The sequence below is a fragment of the Salvelinus alpinus genome, chromosome 1 (genome assembly GCF_045679555.1).
Source record: "Salvelinus alpinus chromosome 1, SLU_Salpinus.1, whole genome shotgun sequence".
Lineage (NCBI taxonomy): Eukaryota > Metazoa > Chordata > Actinopteri > Salmoniformes > Salmonidae > Salvelinus > Salvelinus alpinus.
Genome location: NC_092086.1, coordinates 51,211,330 through 51,236,247, shown reverse-complemented (window position 1 = coordinate 51,236,247; position 24,918 = coordinate 51,211,330). Strand labels below are relative to the sequence as shown.

The following is a 24,918-nucleotide window of genomic DNA, read 5'->3' as shown; positions in this document are numbered from 1 at the left end:
TTTTCTATTGGGTTCAGGTCTGGAGACTGGCTAGGCCACTCCAGGACCTTGAGATGCTTCTTACGGAGCCACTCCTTAGTTGCCCTGGCTGTGTGTTGTTGGCCAAGATCTCGCGATACATGGCCCCATCCATCCTCCCCTCAATACGGTGCAGTCATCCTGTCCCCTTTGCAGAAACGCATCCCCAAACAATGATGTTTCCACCTCCATGCTTCACGGTTGGGATGGTGTTCTTGGGGTTGTACTCATCCTTCTTCTTCCTCCAAACACGGCGAGTGGAGTTTAGACCAAAAAGCTCTATTTTTGTCTCATCAGACCACATGACCTTCTCCCATTCCTCCTCTGGATCATCCAGATGGTCATTGGCAAACTTCAGATGGGCCTGGACATGCGCTGGCTTGAGCAGGGGGACCTTGCGTGCGCTGCAGGATTTTAATCCATGATGGCGTAGTGTGTTACTAATGGTTTTCTTTGAGACTGTGGTCCCAGCTCTCTTCAGGTTCTGGGCTGATCCCTCACCTTCCTCGTGATCATTGATGCCCCACGAGGTGAGATCTTGCATGGAGCTCCAGACCGAGGGTGATTGACCGTCATCTTCAACTTCTTCCATTTTCGAATAATTGCGCCAACAGTTGTTGCCTTCTCACCAAGCTGCTTTCCTATTGTCCTGTAGCCCATCCCAGCCTTGTGCAGGTCTGCAATTTTATCCCTGATGTCCTTACACAGCTCTCTGATCTTGGCCATTGTGGAGAGGTTGGAGTCTGTTTGATTGAGTGTGTGGACAGGTGTCTTTTATACAGCTAATGAGTTCAAACAGGTGCAGTTAATACAGGTATTGAGTGGAGAACAGGAGGGTTTCTTAAAGAAAAACGAACAGGTCTGTGAGAGCCGGAATTCTTACTGGTTGGTAGGTGATCAAATACTTATGTCATGCAATAAAATGCAAATTAATTACTTAAAAATCAAACAATGTGATTTTCTGGATTTTTGTTTTAGATTCCGCCTCTCACAGTTGAAGTGTACCTATGATAAAAATTACAGACCTCTACATGCGTTGTAAGTAGGAAAACCTGCAAAATCGGCAGTGTATCAAATACTTGTTCTCCCCACTGTATGTATGTATGTATGTATGTATGTATGTATGTATGTATGTATGTATGTATGTATGTATGTATGTATGTATGTATGTATGTATGTGTATATATACAGTATGTATGTATGTATGTATGTATGTATGTATGTATGTATGTATGTATGTATGTATGTATGTATGTATGTGTATATATACAGTGTGTATGTATGCACAGTGGCACAAAAAAGTATGTGAACCCTTTGGAATTACCTGGATTTCTGCATACATTTTACATAAAATTTGATCTGATCTTCATCCAAGTCACAACAATAGACAAACACAGTATGCTTAAACTAATAACACACGAATTATTGTATTTTTCTTGTCTTGTCTATATTGAATACATAAGTTAAACATTCACAGTGTAGGTTGGGAAAAGTATGCGAACCCCTAGGCTAATGACTCCAAAAGCTAATTGGAGACAGGAGTCAACTAACCTGGAGAAGAATCAATGAGACGAGATTGGAGATTTTGGTTAGAGCTGCCCTGCCCCATAAAAAACACTCACAAAGTTTGAGTTTTCTATTCACAAGAAGCATTGCCTGATGTGAACCATGCCTTGAACAAAAGAGATGTCAGAAGACCTAAGATTAAGAATTGTTGCCTTGCATAAAGCTGGAAAGGGTACCAAGTATCTCTAAAAGTCAGTCCACGGTAAGACAAATGGTCTATAAATGGAGAAATTTCAGCACTGTTGCTACTCTCCCTAGGAGTGGCCGTCCTTCAAAGTTGACTGCAAGAGCACAGCGCAGAATGCTCAATGAGGTTAAGAAGAATCGTAGAGTGTCAGCTAAAGACTTACAGAAATCTCTGGAAGATGCTAACATCTCTGGTGACGAGTCTACAATACGTAAAACACTTAACAAGAATGGTGTTCATGGGAGGACACCATGGAAGAAGCCACTGCTGTCCAAAAAAAACATTGCTGTGTAACGGATGTGAAATGGCTAGCTAGTTAGCGGGTACGCGCTACTAGCATTTCAATCAGTTACGTCACTTGCTCTGAAACATATTAGTAGTGTTGCCCCTTGCTCTGCAAGGGCCGCGGCCTTTGTGGAGTGATGGGTAACGATGCTTCGTGGGCGACCGTTGATGTGTGCAGAAGGTCCCTGGTTCGCGCCCGTGTCGGGGCGAGGGGACGTACTAAAGTTATACTGTTACAGCTGCACGTCTGAAGTTCGCAAAAGAGCACCTGGATGCTCCACAGCGCTACTGGCAAAATGTTCTGTGGACAGATGAAACTAAAATTGTGTTGTTTAAGGAACACACAACACTATGTGTGGAGAAAAAAAGCACATCAGACCAACATCAAAACATCAGCACACCAACATCATCCGAACTGTAAACTATGGTGGAGGGAGCATCATGGTTTGGGGCATCTTTGCTGTCTCAGGGCCTGGACAGCTTATTATCATTGACAGAAAAATGTATTCCCAAGTTTATCAAGACATTTTGCAGGAGAATGTAAGGCTATCTGTCCGCCAATTGAAGCTCAACAGAAGTTAAGTGATACAACAGGACAACAACCCGAAAGACAGAAGTAAATCAACAACAGAATGGCTTGAACTGTCACGCTCGTCTGAAGAAGAGGACCAAAGTGCAGCGTTGTACGTGTTCATGATAATTTATTCAAACTGAACACTGAAACAAAATAACAAAATAGAACAAAACGAAACAGTTCTGTCTGGTGCAGACACAAAACAGAAAACAACTACCCACAAAACACAGGTGGGAAAAGGCTGCCTAAGTATGATTCCCAATCACAGACAACGATAGACAGCTGCCTCTGATTGGGAACCACACTCGGCCAAAAACAAAGAAATATAACACATAGAATGCCCACCCTAATCACACCCTGGCCTAACCAAAATAGAGAATAAAACCCTCTCTATGGCCAGGGCGTGACATGAACAGAAGAAAATACGCCCACTTGGAGTTTCCCAGTCAGTCCTGACCTCAACCCGATTGAGATGCTGTGGCATGACCTCAAGAGAGCAGTTCACACCAGACATCCCAAGAATATTGTGGAACTGAAAAAGTTTTGTAAAGAGATATGGTCCAAAATTCCTCCTGACAGTTGTGCGGGTCTGATCCGTAACTACAGAAAACGTTTGGTTGAGGTTATTGCTGCCAAAGGAGGGTCAGTCTGTTATTAAATCCAAGGGTTCACATACTTTTCCCAACCTGCACTGTGAATGTTTACACGGTGTGTTCAATAAAGACATGAAAAAGTATCATTGTTTGTGTGTTATTAGTTTAAGCAGACTGTGTTTGTCTATTGTTGTGACTTAGATGAAGATCAGATAACATTTTATGACCAATTTATGCAGAAATCCAGGTAATTCTAAAGGATTCACATACTTTTTCTTCCCACTTTATATATGTTTGTAGATTATTTTACTGCTCTAGGGATGTAGTTATTGTTTGGATAACCTTATTTACTAATATGTATTGATTTTCTTTCTTTCTTTTTTTCTCTCTTTATGCAATGCACAGTGAGTGCAGAGAACACCGGAAGAAGAATGATCATTTAATTATCATAGTAAATGATTGTAATGTTTGTTTATGTGTCAATTAATCCCATAAGGGATGGGTTGCCAGTTGGCGATTTGACACGTAAGAAGAAAAATAATAATAATAATATATATATATATATACTGTAACTTGGTATCCATGAATAAATTGAATTCTCATGGCTACCGAAAGGAAAGTTATATATATACATATATATATATATATATATATATATATATATATATAACTTTCCTTTCGGTAGCCATGAGAATTCAATTTATTCATGGATACCAAGTTACAGTAGGATTTGGCCCTGTAATCCTTTACAGAGAAACTCAAATATTTCACATGTGGAAAATCACATGATTTCACCTGAAATTTCACAAGTGAAATGATGTGAAAACATGTTTTTGGAACACTTCACATGTGATCACGTTTTCACATGTGCAGTTTCATGATATCGCGTTGCTTTACATGTTGTCACATGTTATCACATTAACTTCACATAAGATCATGTGTTCACATGAAATTCATGTTGTTTTTCCATAAGGGTTTTGTGATGACAGTTTAGAATTCTAATTATAACGGCTGATTATTTGGAAAAGGATAATCACCTCTAAAGATGAATTCCTGGAGTGAAATGTTTTTTCGACTTTTTGAAGGGAGCACTTAAACTTCCAGAGATATTTGGGGTGTATACGACAGGTATAATCTCTGACTTAACTTCCTCCAGATCATGGGTTTTTTATTTCAATTGTAGACCTTAACTCCGAGTCCTTTTCAGCAGGCCTGGTTTTGTGAGGACAGCTGGGAACTTGTTAGAAGGGAAAAGAGCAGGTTACCCAGTTACCCAGTTAAAACGGAGCAATGTGCACAATGGATTTCATTACTGTATCTATTTCAGCCTACTCAGACAAACTGAGCAGAGCCAAGCCAAACTGTACTGGGCTGAACTGGTTACACATCCACCATAGTTACTGTAACTCTGCAGGGCAATGTGAAAATAAATGATCCGAGCCGGAGTTGAGGTCTACAATTGAAATAAAAAACCCATGATCAGCAGGGTATAGTTCAGGTCGGCCCTATATAGTGTGTATCAGGCATATGTGACATGGAGACCCTGATAGTCATTACTTCAGGATATATCCCCTTTTTAGTGAGATGGACCCCCACTCTATCGGCTATGTTTTAAACCTGCCTCATCTCTGCTTTTTTCTTTCTACTCTATGCCAGCTAAATGGAAGACATCAAGGTGGGTTATACAGTACAAGACTGTTCGTTACTGGGCATGCTGCCACTTCCAAGGAAAATAGAGTAGAGCGTGAGTTCATCACAATCATAAAATTCTTATTTGAAATGACTCTAGGTCATTTCAAATGACTCTAGGTACTGATTAATTTAAATGACTCTAGGTACTGATTAATTGGTAGATAGTATATGTTTATCCTTTGAATTTCTCACGTGTAATATTGGTAGCCTAACAACTTCGCTCTAACCTCAGTGCTTGCTACTGTACATTGGTTGTAGAGTTAAAACTGAGAAGTATCCAGTATAGTACTGGACCATGCCAAGCCACAGGTCGGGTCATCTGGGCTAGACTAATGACTCCACTGAATGAGGATATCGTGTGCATTATTAGGACATGAAGTCCATACATTGCCTTGAATACAGGCGTTGAATAATGTTAGGAGCTCTTATTGATTCTTCTTTGCAGGAGGCTATGCTCAAACAGGGGCCATTCAGGGATACTGTCAATATGGAATGTGAGTGCACAACTCTGATCAATTGAGTCAACATGTGAGGAAATGGAATTGTAACACAAGGTTGGAGACAATATTCATGTTATGTTTAGTAATATGACCCCTTCTGTTGGTTTGGGGGGAAAGGCCACTGAATACGGTATACAATAAGATAACTTTGACACAAGATGTAGACTCATAAAGAAATCTAACACGGTAGCCTAGTCTGATTGAATTAAACAAAGATATCTGACATGTTGAAACAACTTTGATGTAATTTGCCTCAGGTTATAGGCTATTAGAATGCAGGTGTAGATGTATAACAATCTAATAACTTTTACATTTTTTTTTTTACCGTATACAACTATGTTAAGGTTTTCAAAATCTAGGCCTATCAGTAAAATAGTCTGCTGTAGCCTAATATTAAAACAGAAAGTAAAGTCTGATATTGAATTCTCTAAATCATTAGGCTACATTGCCTTTTAGCCTACAGCTGACTTCTATTCCAGTCATTATGATGGCGTTTGCCAGTTTGTGGTGGACAGCTCATAAATAGAGCTCTTGTGCATTGAAGTGGGTGGCTTCCGATAAAAAAAAAACGTGTTTAATGGGGGTAACATCACCTCATCCTCTGATTATCTCACTTCCTTCTGCCTGCCACTATAGACCACCCTGAGCCCCTTGAGGAAACCGCTCCTTTGGGAAGGGGGGCTGGGGTTTCCGTTGCCCTACCCAGTCTCCATGCGCGTGGATTGAATTCCACCAAATTATTTTAATTCACCTAAAACAAACTACAGTTCACTGGTTGGCTTGGAGCGCCGACCGATTACGCGCTGCGGATAGACACCGAAGGGAAAAAAGGGCGGAGGGGGAGGGGTAGCAGGTAAAGTGATAGAGATGGAGCGAGGGAGACCGCGCGTGCGCACAGAGTTCCATCCCTCCGCATCGCTTCTTTTTTCATCCTTTTTTTTTTTTTTGCAGCATCAGTACCGCGCTCGTATCGCATTCGTTTGCTGGAGTCGGAGCGCGCTGCGGGGCGACACTGCACCGCCAAGGAGGACGCACAAGCACAGTAGAGGGGGGACTAGAAAAAGGAAAAAAGACAGAGAAGGTAGCGCACAGGGGAGACTCATAAGCTACCCCCTCATTTGAATACTGGAAGAAAATATCAAATTGTCGGACCTTTGGACATAAGAAGACAACGAGGCGGAAAAACCCAGGCGATTATATTTTAGCCAGCACGGCGGGGAAACAATGAAGGATCGTACACAAGAACTACGAAGTGTAAGCTTATATATTTATACTATTCCTGCCCTCTTCCCTTGGTTCCACTCTCTCCTCCCTTCCGAATCCTCACCGCAATCGGGCGTCAGCGTCTGACATCTCCTTGCTGGGCGCTACTTCACCGCAAACATAACACATATGTGGGGTTTCGGTTCTTACCAAAAATACAGAGGCGGGTATCTTTAGGCTATTCATTTATATTTTACGCATTCGAATGTGTCTTCCCATCAGTGTCAATAGCCTAGTGGTGCCCGCATGCGTGCACTGATGATCATACACGTAATATGAGCAGGATAAAATATGCCTTCTCTATTAATGGTCCGTTGAAATGCAGTGATTTGAGAAAATAGTATAGGGCTATTAGCATTACAGGCAGGCAGGCAATAATATAAAACAAACACATCTACCATAGATAGTCTACTGCTAGAAATCACCCAAATCAATATAAGTTTATGAATTCTTATTGCTGGCTAATATGGATGGACAGCTACCCTTTAACAGTGGTTAAATACAGTGGATGAAAGCTATCCTAGCCCATAGTCCTCCTAGCCAAGCAATCCCTGCAAACACCGTTAAAGAGTGTTCTTCAACCCTTGGTAGAACGAAATATTTGTTCAGAATTGCCTCAGCCCATCGGATTTATATTTTTCTAGATAGTTGATGGAGAGAGCGTTTTATAGGAGTGGGACGGGGCCGAATAAGGTGGGGGTGGGGGGTCATATTATGAGATTGTACATTTTGTTATAACTGGCCTCTACAATGGGGTATAGTTTACATTATTCCTTGTATTAGACTCAAATTCGATCAAGGAGGACAGAATTGTAGCTCTCTCCCAACTATGCGTCTGTAGGGTTCAATTGGGTTTGCTTTGGCGACACCATGCTATGGCAGGATCTGCACCAGGGTTTCATTTTTTTCCTGCATTGGAAAACCACATTCACACCGGTTTACAACACGTTCGGTGACTAGATATATGCCATGAGGATAGCCACTGTCATATGTTTGTGCAATTTGTCTGTCTAGGTTTAATTGAAAAACAAGGCAATAAAATCGATATGAGGCCCGAAGCGTGCATGGCATTTTTGGCGTAGCCCAACCTCCAACGGCTGGAGATCAATAAAATATCCGAGGAAACGCCTGGACTCACTGCCGCTCTGCACGTATATCTAAAGCGTGTGTGCGTGTGCGTGTGTGTGTGCCTGTGTGTGATTATTATATCCAAATTTAGAGCCAATACAGGCGATACTGCTGTGAACATTATAGCACATGATTGTGATTGTGCCACCGTTCCTGAGATAGCCCATGGTCAGCGGATTCACCTTGCATGAATTCTGTGCCTCCTCTTGTGCCTTCCCACTGAAACGCTGAACACAGCTAGATCCATACTCAGTCAGACACTAGGCACTTGCCTCACTGCCCACTGTAGATTCAACGAGACTAGGCTACAGAAATCTCTCGGCTATGATGCTTTCATGTCCAAACGAACCATAAGAGCGTTTATTAGACGTGTTCATTTAGTAGATTATCTTTCTCTCTGAGACGGATTTTCGTTCTTTCTTTACCTGTAATTTATGGTTTTGTATCCCCAACCCAACCCCCCCCCCCCCCCCACGTTCCCGATATAATGGATGCCATCTGAAGTGAAATGGATAAATAATCACTACCGTCAGTCTAAGTTCTATGAAAATAATATTGTTGATGTTATATTATAATGATCGAATATCACGTAATTCTGGCAACAGATGTTATATGATTGGGTAATAATTACATTTTATGTAATCGTCAACATCACAGTGACGTATACGTCGCGCGCTACATCGTCCTACTCTGAGCAAGCCGTGTCTGCACGGGTTTTACCGAATGTGCTACGTGTGTGAGTGAGCAAAAGATTGGCCGGCTATATTTACCATGTCTATACCGACTATTCCGGTGTAATCCAAAGAGACGGCTGATAGACCTTCGATTGAGGGTGCGCTCGTGCGTTGCTGCACAATATCTGTACCAATTTTATTGATTATAAACTGGGGTAGGTGTTGCTAAGAAGGGACATAATCGAAGCTCAATCGCACTATATATCATATACCTAAGATGAAACTGAAACCTTGAGCCAAATTCTGGGGGTTGAAAAGGCACAGGCATAGTTTTCTTATTCTAAAACATATTTCTAAGCATTATAGGCTACAGATGTCATAAAATTAATATTGCTCTCTGTCATTGACACACACACACACACATTATTGATTTGTTCTCCCAAGACCAAAATATATCACTCACTCAATGTCCTTAACATTTCTGCATGATGACACAATACATTTATTCAGTGCAAAATTGTGTGTGTGCAATTTTATTTTAATTGGTTATTTGGCTGCATTTCGACAGGCACCCCAATTCTGATATTTTTTTTTTACAACTTATTGGTCTTCTGACCAATCACATCATATCTTTTCATGTCAGATCTTTCTCAGGGCTGATCTGATTGGTCAAACGACTAATTAGTGAAATATCATAATTGCGCTGCCTTTCTAAATGCAGCCAGAGTGTCATTTTAGTTGCAAAGTGGATACTCTTCTGGACTGTTTTATGTATAGGCCTATAGCATTGCCAACCGCTCTCATATTGGTAGTCTATAGAGCATTATGTCATTTATACTGTCTTGAATATCAGTAACATTACTTATGGCCTTGACTGGCAGAGCCATAAATTCAACACATGCATCCAATTTGTACCTACTTGGTAAGCTTATTTATAACAGGTTTATAACATATCAGTGACATATTTGTGTCCAATGCAGAATAAGCAAAACATCCTGTTATTCCAGTTACTGTATATTTTGTGTCGTTTTGCTTAAAGCTTTGTGTGCCTCGATTCCCTGTGTTGCTTTATTTAGCCCCACATGTATTTAGCGTTCATATTCACCACATGTATTTAGCGTTCATATTCACCACATGTATTTAGCGTTCATATTCACCACATGTATTTAGCGTTCATATTCACCACATGTATTTAGCGTTCATATTCAACACATGTATTTAGCGTTCATATTCACCACATGTATTTAGCGTTCATATCCACCACATGTATTTAGCGTTCATATTCACCACATGTATTTAGCGTTCATATTCACCACATGTATTTAGCGCTCATATTCACCACATATATGTAGCGTTCATATTCACCACATGTATTTAGCATTCATATTCACCACATATATTTAGCGTTCATATTCACCACATGTATTTAGCGTTCATATCCACCACATGTATTTAGCGTTCATATTCACCACATGTATTTAGCGCTCATATTCACCACATATATTTAGCGTTCATATTCACCACATGTATTTAGCGTTCATATTCACCACATGTATTTAGCGCTCATATTCACCACATATATTTAGCGTTCATATTCACCACATGTATTTAGCGTTCATATTCACCACATGTATTTAGCATTCATATTCACCACATGTATTTAGCGTTCATATTCACCACATGTATGCCATGACGGACGTTTAAGAGTGAGAAAAACAGCATTCACCTCCCTACCATGCAATGTGTCCCGGATAAACAGAGATTTTAGTAAGACACAAGCTGGAACTCCCTGTTTGTGTCAAAGGAAAGGACTGTCTGACTTCTGTGTCCGGCCTAGACAGCACACCTTTATTTACATTGACAGGCTTTGTCATGTAGAGTTCTGTGGTAATGTATATAAAGTGCCGTCAGAAAGCATTCACATCCCTTTACTTTTTCCACATTTAGTTGTTTTACAGCCTAAATTTAAAATGGATTACATTTAGGGTTTGTGTCACTGATCTACACACAATACCCCATAATGTCAAAGTGGAATTTTGTTTGTAAAACATTTTAGAAATGTATAAAAAAAATTAAAAGCTAAAATGTCTGGAGTCAATAAGTATTCACACATACAATTATCTGTAAGGTCCTTCAATCGAGGAGTGAATTTCAAGCACAGGTTTTCAATACCTCGCAAAGAAGGGCACCGAATGGTAGTGTAAAAAACCCCATCTGAGCTGAATATCCCCTTGAGTATGGTGAAGTAATTTATTAGGCTTTGGATGGTGTATCAATACACCCAGTCACTACAAAGATACAGGCGTCCTTCCTAACTCAGTTGCCGGAGAGGAAGGAAACTGCTCAGGGATTTCACCATCAGGCCACTGGTGATTTAAAATCAGCTACAGTGTTTAATGGTTATGATATGAGACAAATGAGGATGGATCAACAACATTGTTGTTACTGTACTCCACAATACTAACCTAAATGACAGAGTGAAAAGAAGGAAGCCTGTACAGAATACAAATATTTAAAAACATGCATTGTTTGCAACAAGGTACTTAAGTAATACTGCAAAAAATGTGGCAAAGAAATTTGCTTTTTGTCCTGAATTCAATGTTTGGTGCAAATTCAGCACAACACATCACTGCGTACCATTCTTCATATTTTCAAGCATGGTGGTGGCTACATCATGTTATGGGTATGCTTGTCATCGGCAAGCACTACAGAGTTTTTTAGGATAAAAATAATATGAATACAGCTAACACAGGCAAAATCTTAGAGGAAAATCTGGTTCAGTCTTCTTTCCAACAGACAATGGGAGACAAATCCACCTTTCAGTAGGACAATTACCTAAAACACAAGGCCAAATCTACACTGGAGTTGCTTACCAAGATGACATTGAATGTTCCTGAGTGGCCTAGTTACAATTTTGACTTAAATCGGGCTTGAAAATCTATGGCAAGACTTGAAAATGGCTTTCTAGCAATGATCAACAACCAACTTGACAGAGCTTGAAGAATTAAAAAAATGCTAATGTGCAAATATTGTACAACCCAGGTGTCGAAGCTCTTAGAGGCTTACCCAGAAGGACTCACACTGTCAAAGGTATCATACATGCTAGAATCTTTCTTCCACTTTGACATTACAGAGTATTTTGTGTAGATCGTTGACCAAAAATGACAATTAAATCAATTTTAATTCCACTTTCTAACACAACAAACTATGGAAAAAGTCAAAGGGGGTGTGAATACATTTTGAAGGAACTGTATATTGAAACATTCACCTGTACAAACATGTCCCACATCTCTCCGTTAGCAACACGGTTAGCTCAGATTATACAGTACCATACTTAAATGTTGCAAAACATTGTTATTGCAATGATATAACAATGAAACAACTTTAAGATTACATTGTTCATATTTTAATCAAGGCTGTTGAGAATTAGGCTGGAAGAGGAGACATTTATAGCCATCTATTCTGAATCAAAAGCCTATGTTTTATGACAATCCATCACCGAAATGGATACAAGCAAACACAGATAGCAGCTGATGAATGAGTGAACCTTCTATAACCTTTTGACCTTTGACAACAAGGGTTAATTAAGGCTCCCTCAGCACAAAATGATACTAAAGCCAATAGGGCTAACGTGGTGTAATGATAGTAGAATACAAATGATAGCAAAGCACAATTTGCCAGCTGTAATAAAGATTATGCCACATGACATTTGCGATATATCTTGCCTCTTTTGTGCCTTAAGCTGTCCTTGAGTCATTGAAGGGCATGGCACAAACCACCACTTAAAAAACGCAGAGCAAAACTGTGTACAGGGGAGTGGACAGAGACACTAACGTATTATACACGCTGAATGAGGTTTGGTCAAAGTGTATGACTGAATTCTGTTGGATGTACTTCAGAAATGATCATATTTAGGTAAATAACGGCATGTTAAAATCTGTGTGAGGGAAGTTCTGTCTCAAAGCCATGGCCTAGCAGTTCTGCTGTACTGAATGCCTTTGACATATTTGCATCTATTTGTAGCGGCTTTTGTAAAGGATTTTATTGGCACATTTGAAGTTGAAATGTTCATCTACTTTTAATGTTGTCTTTTATTTGAAGTATGCATCTTTTATGTTACACAATTCCATATTAGGACATTTCTATAAAGTTTCTCGGAGACAGTAATCGTACCTGACCCTAAAATGTCAACATGCTCACTGCTAAACAAATGATGTCAGAGACCACAGTGGCGATTTGCATTTGATGCAGTTAGTAGATGTATAGGCTATCAATACCCCCTTAACACATTGTTTGAAATGATTCTTATCCTTAAGTGGATTTTCTTTCAAAAGGAATGGGGTCACAAAATGTATAGCAGAGCATCTCCATTTGATGGCCCTCCAATAGTCACTCCCCATGAGTGATTACCGCAGCTAGTAATACATTATGTATGAGCACCACCCCTGACTACATGCCACATCAATGTAATAGCGGATTGCACCAGAGAATACTGGTCGCTCCGTGTTGAGTATTTTCCTTAAGGCATGATGCTTTGTGGATGGAGAGTAGATTCCAGGAGAGGTCAAGGATTTGCATTATCTATTCTAAAGATGTGTTTGTATCAAACGGTGAGTCATAATGGCAGCCATGTTGGAAATTAATAACCCCGGAAAAGGCACAGTTTCCATGGTTTAGCCTAAAGTCTAGCGCGTCTGTGGTAGAGTGGGGGATGATGTGGGACGGACGCAGTGTTCTGTGAGGTCATATGCAACCAAGGGCAGAGACAGCCACTATATTTAAAACCACAGTGCTTTTCAGTGGTACACACAATACAAACACAAACCTAGAACTACCGGTAGATAGGTCCTAAATTGTATTTATTTCCCAATAAACAAGGTTGCGCAGACCGAAGCTGAATGAGTTATGTGTGTTTTGAGTCCTCCAAAGTCATTTAAGCAGAGGGATCTTCATTTGCACTCTGTCAACACAAAAAGTAATTAAGCCTGAAATTGTAGTCGTAGAGACACAAAAGTAAAAAAATGCTAATCAGGATTAAATAGCAGGAGGGAATGTGACGGATTTCTTCCAGCTAGACGTCTTTCATCTGACCTAGGGATCTGTTTGCCCACTGGTACTTACAGACTGGTACACGTGCCCTTGACGTGGTGGACACATTAGACAGTAAAAATACCCCTCCAAGGCATGTTTTAGCATCTATATTCCTCTCAATGGCAATGAACTGGACAATGGAGGGAAAATCACTTGAGGTGGACAACAAATAGCCTTTGCTTCGAGTGTAGTATGTATTTTGTGTGGATTGGGTTTGGGGGTATGGTTAAAGGCTAACCCTAGTCTAGTAGGCCTAGGGTACTCAGGAACAGTCTCTGTCTCTGTCTTTGCGTCTTACTCACCTCACACTGCTGAATCTGTCACACGTTGTTTATCCCCACATATTTGGACTGAAGGATTGTTTATTATATAGAAACTACCTGGATGTCTGCCCCGCCTTTTTGTGATATAGTTAAGTTGACCTCAGTACAGCTAGTCATTTCTCCTAGGAGTTATAACTTCAAATGAGTTCTAGAAAGTCCAAAAACCATCTATATTTCCTACTCCACTTTTACTCAATTGTTTTTACTATGTGCTTTAAAATGAATAGCTTGCGTTTTTTAAATGTCAACGTAGGTTAAAGAAAGACATGCTGACTGGCCATTCCAGACCGGACCACTTTCTCCCGTCAACAATTTTAGCCACTAAATTAACACGCTGAATAATTACTTTCGCTCTGGCATCCATCCTACTTCTCTGAGAATTCTGTGTCCGACTGTGCCCATACAAGTCAGAGAGGAGCGGGTTGATCAGTCAGATGAGATCATGTGGCTGTCTAGCGGAATTCTGTTCATAACCTACCTCACATCCCCTTTCACTCAGACTGAGCTAAACACAGGTGGAGCAGTGAGATCACCACCAACCACATGGAGCCGTCTCAGGATGCGTACAATGTCGTACAGTTGGAATTTATTGTGACTCACACTGCTTTAAGTAGTAAGATGTTCCAAGGACTATCATTCTATCGTTCAAGCTCTGTAGAATGTAAATCTCTTTGGATATTGAATGCCCATGATCCTTCAAGTCCGTTTTTGTACGTTTTGAAACACAGAATCCGAAGTGTTGTGTATTGCCATCTGTTTGCCACAAATGCAGACTTTAATTTAACCATTTACACTTGTGAAAAGGGACCTATATGGATAGGGATGCATTGAAATGTTTCTTACGGAAGAAATATGAAAAGCATATGTATAAGCATGGCTGCCATTGAAAGGGTTTGGAAAATGTAATTATGGGAAAATTATTAGACCAAAGTTTAGGACACAACAGTTCACCTGACACAAGACTGAATCCAAACATTACACTGTTGATTTTATGTACATTTTACATTTACTGTAATTTTTGCAGCATTTGTTGATAACAATATCAGAAAATACTCTGAATACATTCAGTAACATGATAAGAATGTTCTTGGAGAATGTGGGGTAGGTGCAACATAAGATTACAAGGGTTCGAGTGAGCGGACTAACTTGTGTATTCAAGTGGCCAAATCAAATCAAATCAAATTTTATTTGTCACATACACATGGTTAGCAGATGTTAATACGAGTGTAGCGAAATGCTTGTGCTTCTAGTTCCGACAATGCAGTAATAACCAACGAGTAATCTAACCTAACAATTCCACAAATACTACCTTATACACACAAGTGTAAAAGGATAAAGAATATGTTCATAAAGATATATGAATGAGTGATGGTACAGAACGGCATAGGCAAGATGCAGTAGATGGTATAGAGTACAGTATATACATATGAGATGAGTAATGTAGGGTATATAAACATAAAGTGGCATAGTTCAAAGTGGCTAGTGATACATGTATTACATAAAGATGGCAAGATGCAGTAGATGATATAGAGTACAGTATATACATATACATATGAGATGAGTAATGTAGGGTATGTAAACATTATATTAAGTGGCATTGTTTAAAGTGGTTAGTGATACATTTTTACATAAATTTCCATAAATTCCCATTATTAAAGTGGCTGGAGTTGAGTCAGTATGTTGGCAGCGGTCACTAAATGTTAGTGGTGGCTGTTTAACAGTCTGATGGCCTTGAGATAGAAGCTGTTTTTCAGTCTCTCGGTCTCTGCTTTGATGCATCTGTACTGACCTCGCCTTCTGGATGATAGCGGGGTGAACAGGCAGTGGCTCGGGTGGTTGTTGTCCTTGATTATCTTTATGGCCTTCCTGTGACATCGGGTGGTGTAGGTGTCCTGGAGGGCAGGTAGTTTGCCCCCGGTGATGCGTTGTGCAGACCTCACTACCCTCTGGAGAGCCTTACGGTTGTGGGCGGAGCAGTTGCCGTACCAGGCGGTGATACAGCCCGACAGGATGCTCTCGATTGTGCATCTGTAGAAGTTTGTGAGTGCTTTTGGTGACAAGCCGATTTTCTTCAGCCTCCTGAGGTTGAAGAGGCGCTGCTGCGCCTTCTTCACAACGCTGTCTGTGTGGGTGGACCAATTCAGTTTGTCCGGGATGTGTACACCGAGGAACTTAAAACTTACTACCCTCTCCACTACTGTCCCGTCGATGTGGATAGGGGGGTGCTCTCTTTGCTGTTTCCTGAAGTCCACAATCATCTCCTTTGTTTTGTTGACGTTGAGTGTGAGGTTATTTTCCTGACACCACACTCCGAGGGCCCTCACCTCCTCCCTGTAGGCCGTCTCGTTGTTGTTGGTAATCAAGCCTACCACTGTGGTGTCGTCCGCAAACTTGATGATTGAGTTGGAGGCGTGCATGGCCACGCAGTCGTGGGTGAACAGGGAGTACAGGAGAGGGCTCAGAACGCACCCTTGTGGGGCCCCAGTGTTGAGGATCAGCGGGGTGGAGATGTTGTTACCTACCCTCACCACCTGGGGGCGGCCCGTCAGGTGGCCGGCCCGTCTTTATCCTCTCCAAAGTGTGCGCAGTTACTAAGTCAATTCAATGCACTTTAATGACTCGAAGAAGAGTTGTCAACTATAAGGTGCTTTTTTGAGCTCTCCTAGCTGTGTCGTTGAGGAACTAGAGCAAGTACAATTGTAGTTGTTCTGTTTGGAAAACAACCCTGCATCCCCGCCATCAAACAATTACTGTTGTTTACACAATCCAAAAAATTGCCAAGCTAGACTAGATACGTTATAAAATACTATCTTACCGTGTAGGGCTTTCATAAGGCAATTCAGCGAAACAGACAATTTTGGTCTGTTGGGTTCTTGGGAAAAAAAGGGTTCTTCGGTTGTCCCAATAGGAGACCCTTTGAAGAACCCTTTTGGTTCCAGGTAGAACCCTATTGGGTTCCTTGTATAATCCTTTCCCCAGATGGTTCTACATGGAACCCAAAATAGTTCTACATAGAACCAAAAAGGGTTCTACCTGGAATCAAAAAGGGTTCTCCTATGGGGACAGCCAAATAACCCTTTTGGAACCTTTTTTTCTTAGTGTAGAAAGGAGTCATGAGTGCATTCAGGTGCGTGTTCCGCCTTAAAGTTTCTTCACAATAGACAAACATAGGCTCATTCTGTTCAGAACAACACGGGGTATAACACCATGTCATCTTGTAACTGTACATCAAACATAGTGATCAGAAACGTTGACACTATATGACATGAGTTTTATGATTATGGAAATGTGAAGTGCACATTTGGACTCACAGGTGTTTGGCTTGCTTGTATGACATCAAAGCGGTATTCCTTATAATCCTCAATGTCTCATCATTCAAAATACACAGAGTCCTCTTAATTTAAAGCATTTCCCTTACTCAGACAACAAAACATCTGCAAAAGTTTCAACTAGCGGGAGAGATGGGGGAATTTCAGAACAGCTGTCAGTCAAAACCCATACAGCGCTGTGAAGCTAATTTATAGCATGTTACTGTACAGCTACTTTGTTCCAATTTAGGAGCTCATCAGTGCCCAAATCTGCCATTTTCAATCCTGAGTATGATTGTAAAGGACTACATCACGTGATATGGTTTTAATCGAACATCTTTAAATGACTCAGCACAATGATAGGACAAAGAAAGGACAGGAATTCAGCAGCAACATGTTCCTTAAGGACCACTATGTCGGGGAGATGTTATTGAGGTTCGATTATCACCTGCTCTCTCAGTTTGCATGATCACCATGTTATCGGTGCAGAATATTCTTTTGGAAATTGCTAGTTGGGGAATTTGTCTTGGAAACAATCTAGGAATGTCAGATGGTCTGATTGTGTTGTATGATCTTTTAGAGGTCAGAGTTTTGCCATTTTTGGGGTCGAGGAGATACAATGTCGGTTTGGATTGTGAAGGGTAAATGTCAGATCTATTTACTACACTGTGGAGCAATCATACACCCTGATGACAAACACATTTAAAAGGTGCTCCCAGATACAGTGGGGAGAACAAGTATTTGATACACTGCCGATTTTGCAGGTTTTCCTACTTACAAAGCATGTGGAGGTCTGTAATTTTTATCATAGGTACACTTCAACTGTGAGAGACGGAATCTAAAACAAAAATCCAGAAAATCACATTGTATGATTTTTAAGTAATTAATTTGCATTTTATTGCATGACATAAGTATTTGATACATCAGAAAAGCAGACCTTAATATTTGGTACAGAAACCTTTGTTTGCAATTACAGAGATCATACGTTTCCTGTAGTTCTTGACCAGGTTTGCACACACTGCAGCAGGGATTTTGGCCCACTCCTCCATACAGACCTTCTCTAGATCCTTCAGGTTTCGGGGCTGTCGCTGGGCAATACGGACTTTCAGCTCCCTCCAAAGATTTTCTATTGGGTTCAGGTCTGGAGACTGGCTAGGCCACTCCAGGACCTTGAGATGCTTCTTACGGAGCCACTCCTTAGTTGCCCTGGCTGTGTGTTTCGGGTTGTTGTCATGCTGGAAGACTCAGCCACGACCCATCTTCAATGCTCTTACTGAGGGAAGGAGGTTGTTGGCCAAGATCTCGCGATACATGGCCCCATCCATCCTCCCCTCAATACGGTGAAGTCGCCCTGTCCCCTTTGCAGAAAAGCATCCCCAAAGAATGATGTTTCCACCTCCATGCTTCACGGTTGGGATGGTGTTCTTGGTTGTCCTCATCCTTCTTCTTCCTCCAAACACGGCGAGTGGATTTTAGACCAAAAGGCTCTATTTTTGTCTCATCAGACCACATGACCTTCTCCCATTCCTCCTCTGGATCATCCAGATGGTCATTGGCAAACTTCAGACAGGCCTGGACATGCGCTGGCTTGAGCAGGGGGACCTTGCGTGCGCTGCAGGATTTTAATCTGTGACGGCGTAGTGTGTTACTAATGGTTTTCTTTGAGACTGTGGTCCCAGCTCTCTTCAGGTCATTGACCAGGTCCTGCCGGGTAGTTCTGGGCTGATCCCTCACCTTCCTCATGATCATTGATGCCCCACGAGGTGAGATCTTGCATGGAGCCCCAGACCGAGGGTGATTGACCGTCATCTTCAACTTCTTCCATTTTCTAATAATTGCGCCAACAGTTGTTGCCTTCTCCCCAAGCTGCTTGCCTATTGTCCTGTAGCCCATCCCAGCCTTGTGCAGGTCTACAATTTAACCCTGATGTCCTTACACAGCTCTCTGGTCTTGGCCATTGTGGAGAGGTTGGAGTCTGTTTGATTGAGTGTGTGGACAGGTGTCTTTTATACAGGTAACGAGTTCAAACAGGTGCAGTTAATACAGGTAATGAGTGGAGAACAGGAGGGCTTCTTAAAGAAAAACTAACAGGTCTGTGAGAGCCGGAATTCTTACTGGTTGGTAGGTGATCAAATACTTATGTCATGCAATAAAATGCAAATTAATTACTTAAAAATCATACAATGTGATTTTCTGGATTTTTGTTTTAGATTCCGTCTCTCACAGTTGAAGTGTACCTATGATAAAAATTACAGACCTCTACATGCTTTGTAAGTAGGAAAACCTGCAAAATCGGCAGTGTATCAAATACTTGTTCTCCCCACTGTATATCAATCCAACCACTAAAGTGAGTAAAATAGTTTTACAACAGAAGGACAAAGCGTTTATATGATGACCGATTTAGATTGATGTACTGTATATTGGACATCCTCAAGAACCCATGCCTGCAGGTAGCCTAACTATCGATAAAGCTACGGACGTATGATCCCAATACGTAATCAATCTCTCTCTCGACTACAGTACACGAATAAGTTAAGCACTTAAAGCATTTTGATGGGTGAGAAGCTACTTATGGCTGATGTAATGTCCTCATACTACCCTTTATGTAGAAACTATACTATAACAACATTGTAATTGCTGACAATGAAATAATCCAACAACAATTGAATCCTGCATTGAGGGAGGAAATCCAGGGTTGAAAGTACCATTATAACTGTACAATCAAATCCTGATACGAGAAACAGCTTTGAATTTATTTGTCCCACACTGTCACTTTCATTCCGAATATCCATCCTCATTTGTGTGTTTATTTTTCTAAAAGGTGGCATCACTGGTTCTATCGGCACAATGCCCCTCGCATCCTTAAATGACCTAGTTTACAAGTATTGCTGATCTCACATTGGTATGGCGGAAGTAGCAGTACTCTTTGAATCTCCCACCTTACATAATAAGTTGTAGCCGTTGAATTTTAGTCTGGACCTAACTAAGTAAATTACAATGAAACAGCCTTCGGATGCTATACTTAAGTGGGTAAGCTCATTTACATATAGTTCAGACTGTTCTTTTATGTGTAAGTTGAATATGTAATTGATCACCCACTTCCTGTTTCATTCATGAGGCGAGGGATGGAAGGAGGGGGGGGGGGGGGGGGTGAAGAAATATGCAGCTCACTGCTCCCTATAACGTCTTCTGCAAGGGGATTTGGCAAGGCAGCAGAAAACCAATCAATCAATAAGTCAATACAGCTTAAGCTTCCTAATTTGGTTATTTGCTTTTAATACAAGGGGAAAATTGGTGACACTTTACTGTAGGCGTCCTTATGTATACATTCATAAAGCCTTTATAACAACTATATAACACATTATAGCATTTGTCATAATCTGTTATACGTAGCTTTAAATAGTTATGAGTAATGAAATAAGATGTTATAAAACTAGGTATAATGGGCGTTATATAGAGGACTGTTCATCCTGTTGTCATATGCACTCATGTCAATGTTAATAACAACTGGTATTACACAGTCTGCATGACAACTTATGTCATATGTTATTACATGCTACACAAGAGTCTACATACCAGATGATATTACAGGGTGTTATGTCATTTACCAACCTCTGTGCCACATTATTACATTGAACGGAATGATGGGTGTCATAACCATGTCCTTTGCCGTTATAGAGTGTGTGTACAGGCACCTTAAGTAACGTGACATTCATTTGAGGTCTTATAAAACAGTTATGAATGTGCTTATACCACAGGATGAGTTGAGAGTATCACAATGTTGTACCATTCAAAGGATTTTAAAAAACATGGGCAAATGGGAGCACAGATGTACTTAGGATTTTTTTTATTTTGATGAGACAATAAACTGCTCAGAGTTGTACAAATTGGACCACGTCCATATATTAAAAAGGACACATTATATTACCAACAACTTGCCCAAAAAAACACAAAAAAACGACACAGAAGCAAAAAAAATTTACAACAAAATCAAGTTTCTGGGGCACAACAGACAGCTGTGAAAAAAGGAAGATGAGCAGGCTACAATAAAAATGACAGCTATACTATAAAGGAGATTTGTAATTAGTCAGGTTGCCAGCTAGCTAACTGAGTAGTTGATGGTGCAACTGCAACATGTAGCTCTCCAGGAGCAGAGTTGGAGAGCCATGCTTCTCACAATCCAAATATCGCCTGTAGCTAGCTAGCCACAGACGTAGGGCCACGACATGAGAACAAGCAGCCCCACTGTGCCCCCATCTATGCATAGCTAGCTTGCTAGCTACCGGAGGAATTTCAAATTATAAAGCAAATTTTGCAGCACATCACACAATACATTCTCTTTCAGTACACTTTAAACACAATTACTTTTTAATTTCATCGTTTCTCATGTGTTGTTGTTCTGTTGTTAAGTCTTCCGATATCAGCGAAATGATACGCTGATACAAGAGCTAAAGATAAATAACTTTTCATTTGGATCTGCAAACTGTCTTCTTCTTTATGTGGTTTTCCCGGCAGACTAGACGCTTTGTTGTGTATTGCTGCTTTTCACAGTTCAGAAAGTGCATTGACCATTTGTTCACAAAAAAAGAAAAAAGGAAATTGTACCACCATCTAACCCTACATACATACCACTATCCCCACCACACCTTTCCACTACAATTGCCCTAACAGATCATACACCAGGGCATTGGCCTGGGAGGCTGGAACCCCTTCTCTCAAAAACCCCTGTAGTTCTTCTGAATTAAAATCTATGACACCCAAAAACTCTGCTGCTGATACTACCAATTCAATCTTCTGGGATTCCTTTTCCATCTGTGCAGTACAATTATTGTCCATAGCAATAAACGCCAAGAAGCCAACCTTACTAAAGTGCAAACTGTTTGGGTCACTCTGTACTGGCCTACTACCTAACACTCTCAGGCTCCCTCACCCTTTGCCCACAATCCTCTACTTTCCTCACTGCCTCAGCATATAACACTTTCTGCACTACCCTCACCCTGGAAACTTAAAAACGGTCTCACTCGCACAGGACATTTCTAATCCCCAGCTACATGGCCACCCCCACAATTGAAGCACTCCACTTTGTCTCATGTCCACCTGCACACTTCTCACACCTCGGAATCTCCCTCCTACACACTGCTGCATCATGACCATAAACTTGGCACCGAAACACTGTGGTGTGTTCAGAACAAAAGTTCTCATGGGATAACTTATATACCCTAGCATGACTTTATCCGGCAAACACTCTGCATCTAAACAGACAGAGTCTCCCCAGTCTCGTGCTCGCCACTGGGTCTGTGTTGTACCAAACGGCGTGCATCGCAGACACAGGGGATCCTCAACTTCAGTGGATCTACCTCAACACTCAGGAAGATCACTCCTTTCAGCGGCACTCTGTTCCGGAACGCAAAGCAGGACACAGCTACGAAACGCGTAGCACCCTCTCCCTCTGGGCAGCAAACACACAAAAAATCAACACAAATCCACTTCTGGATACATTAACCGAATTTACAAAACCCAACTCCTTCTTCACCCAGCTTGATACTATCACATTTCAGGTATGACTCAGATGCAGAGAGTGTCGAAGAAACAAACGTTTATTTCTAATACAGGGGCAGGCAAACGGCAGGTCAGGGCAGGCAGGGGTCAATAATCCAGAGAGGGTGCAAAGGGTCCAGAACGACAGGCAGTCTCAGGGTCAGGGCAGGCAGGGGTCAATAATCCAGTTAGGTGGGGCAAGGTACAGAACGGCAGGCCGGGTCAGGGTCAGGGCAGGCAGAACGGTCAAAACTGGGAAGGACTAGAAAACAAGAGCAAGAAACAGGCAGGTGCAGGGGAACAAAACAAAACAATTCTGGAATTTTCCAAGCTGTTTAAAGGCACAGTCAACTTAGTGTATGTACATTTCTGACCCACTGGAATTGTGGTACAGTGAATTATAAGTGAAATAATCTGTCTGTAAACAATTGTTGGAAAAATTACTTGTGTCATGCACAAAGTAGATGTCCTAACTGACTTGCCAAAACTATAGTTTGTTAACAAGAAATTTGTGGAGTGGTTGAAAAACGAGTTTTAATGACTCCAACCTAAGTGTATGTAAACTTCTGACATCAACTGTATGTAGGGAATACGGAGCCATTTGGATGCATCCCATGTCAGGCAAAGGCCACCATCTCTCTGAAAAAAAGCAGTGAGGGTTTCACAAACAAAACGAACTGGCAACAGGAGACAAAGGGCAGTGAGACATGGATTATCTCTGGACACATGAAAGGTCAAATTAAATCAAAGTGTATTTGTCACGTGCGCCGAATACAACAGGTGTAGAGTTTACAGTGAAATGCTTACTTACAGGCTCTAAACAATAGTGCAAAAAAGGTATTAGGTGAACAATAGGTAGGTAAAGAAATAAAAACACCAGTAAAAAGATAGGCTATATACAGTAGCGAGGCTATAAAAGTAGCGAGGCTACATACAGACACCGGTTAGTCGGGCTGATTGAGGTAGTATGTACATGTAGATATGGTTAAAGTGACTATGCATATATGATGAACAGAGAGTAGCAGTAGCATAAAAGAGGGGTTGGTGGGTGGTGGGAGGGACACAATGCAGATAGCCCGGTTAGCCAATGTGCTGGAGCAGTGGTTGGTCGGCCCAATTGAGGTAGTATGTACATGAGTGTATAGTTATAGTGACTATGCATATATGATAAACAGAGAGTAGCAGCAGCGTAAAAAGAGGGGTTGGGGGGGCTCACAATATAAATAGTCCAGGTAGCCATTTGATTACCTGTTCAGGAGTCTTATGGCTTGGGGGTAAAAACTGTTGAGAAGCCTTTTTGTTCTAGACTTGGCACTCTGGTACCGCTTGCCATGCGGTAGTAGAGAGAACAGTCTATGACTGGGGTGGCTGGGGGAATGTATACGGATGTATACGAAGGGTACGGAGCAACAGAAGACGAACAGCAGAGGGGCTAATGACTTTGGAGATAGGAAACAGGCTGATAAAGCAGGGGGAGAGTTTGCGGGATTCCACCCGGAGGGACAGATTCCGGGTGGACAGCCATACCTTCTGCCCGAGACGATACCGGGTTGCCGGGGTCCGGTGGCGATCCGCTTGTCGTCGATACCTGGAGGTGTTCTTGAGGATGGCCGAGCGGGCTCTCCTCCAGGTACGACGACAGAGGTGGACAAACATCTCGGTAGAAGGTATGCCAACCTCTTCCTCCTGCTCAGGGAAGAGCGGGGGCTGATACCCCAGGGAACACTCAAAAGGTGATAGGCCCATGGCAGAGCAGGGAAGGGTGTTGTGGGCGTGTTCGACTCACACAAGCTGCTGGCTCCAGGTAGTGGGGTTGGCGGAGCCCAGTCAGCGTAGAGTAGTCTCAAGGTCCTGGTTAGCTCGCTCCGACTGGCCACTGGACTGTTTCTTTTGTATATCAATATATAACAAAAATGTATAATCCTAAATACATCTGTGCTCCCATTTGCCACAGTTTCTTGGAGATCCTTTGAATGGTAACATTTTGTGATTCTCAATTTATCCTGGGGAGCAACCACATGCATAACTATTTTATAACACCTCAAATGAGGCTCACTTTACTTAAGGTGTCTGTGAACACTCTATAACGGCATATGACATGGTTATGACGCCCATCATTCCATTCAATGTAACAATGTGACACAGAGGTTAGTAAATGACATAACACCCTGTAATATC

At 41.4% G+C, this 24,918-nt stretch overlaps 1 protein-coding gene across 1 annotated transcript in view; it reads left to right on the top strand.

The window, feature by feature from the left end:
* Window positions 1-6,301: 6,301 nt before the first annotated feature.
* Window positions 6,302-24,918, top strand: part of LOC139579582 (syntaxin-1B) — a 53,494-nt gene continuing 34,877 nt past the window's right edge. The window contains exon 1 of the mRNA XM_071408339.1: window positions 6,302-6,669. Within this exon, the coding sequence (XP_071264440.1) occupies window positions 6,640-6,669 (30 nt within the window). The 5' untranslated portion in view covers window positions 6,302-6,639. The remainder of the gene's footprint in view (window positions 6,670-24,918) is intronic.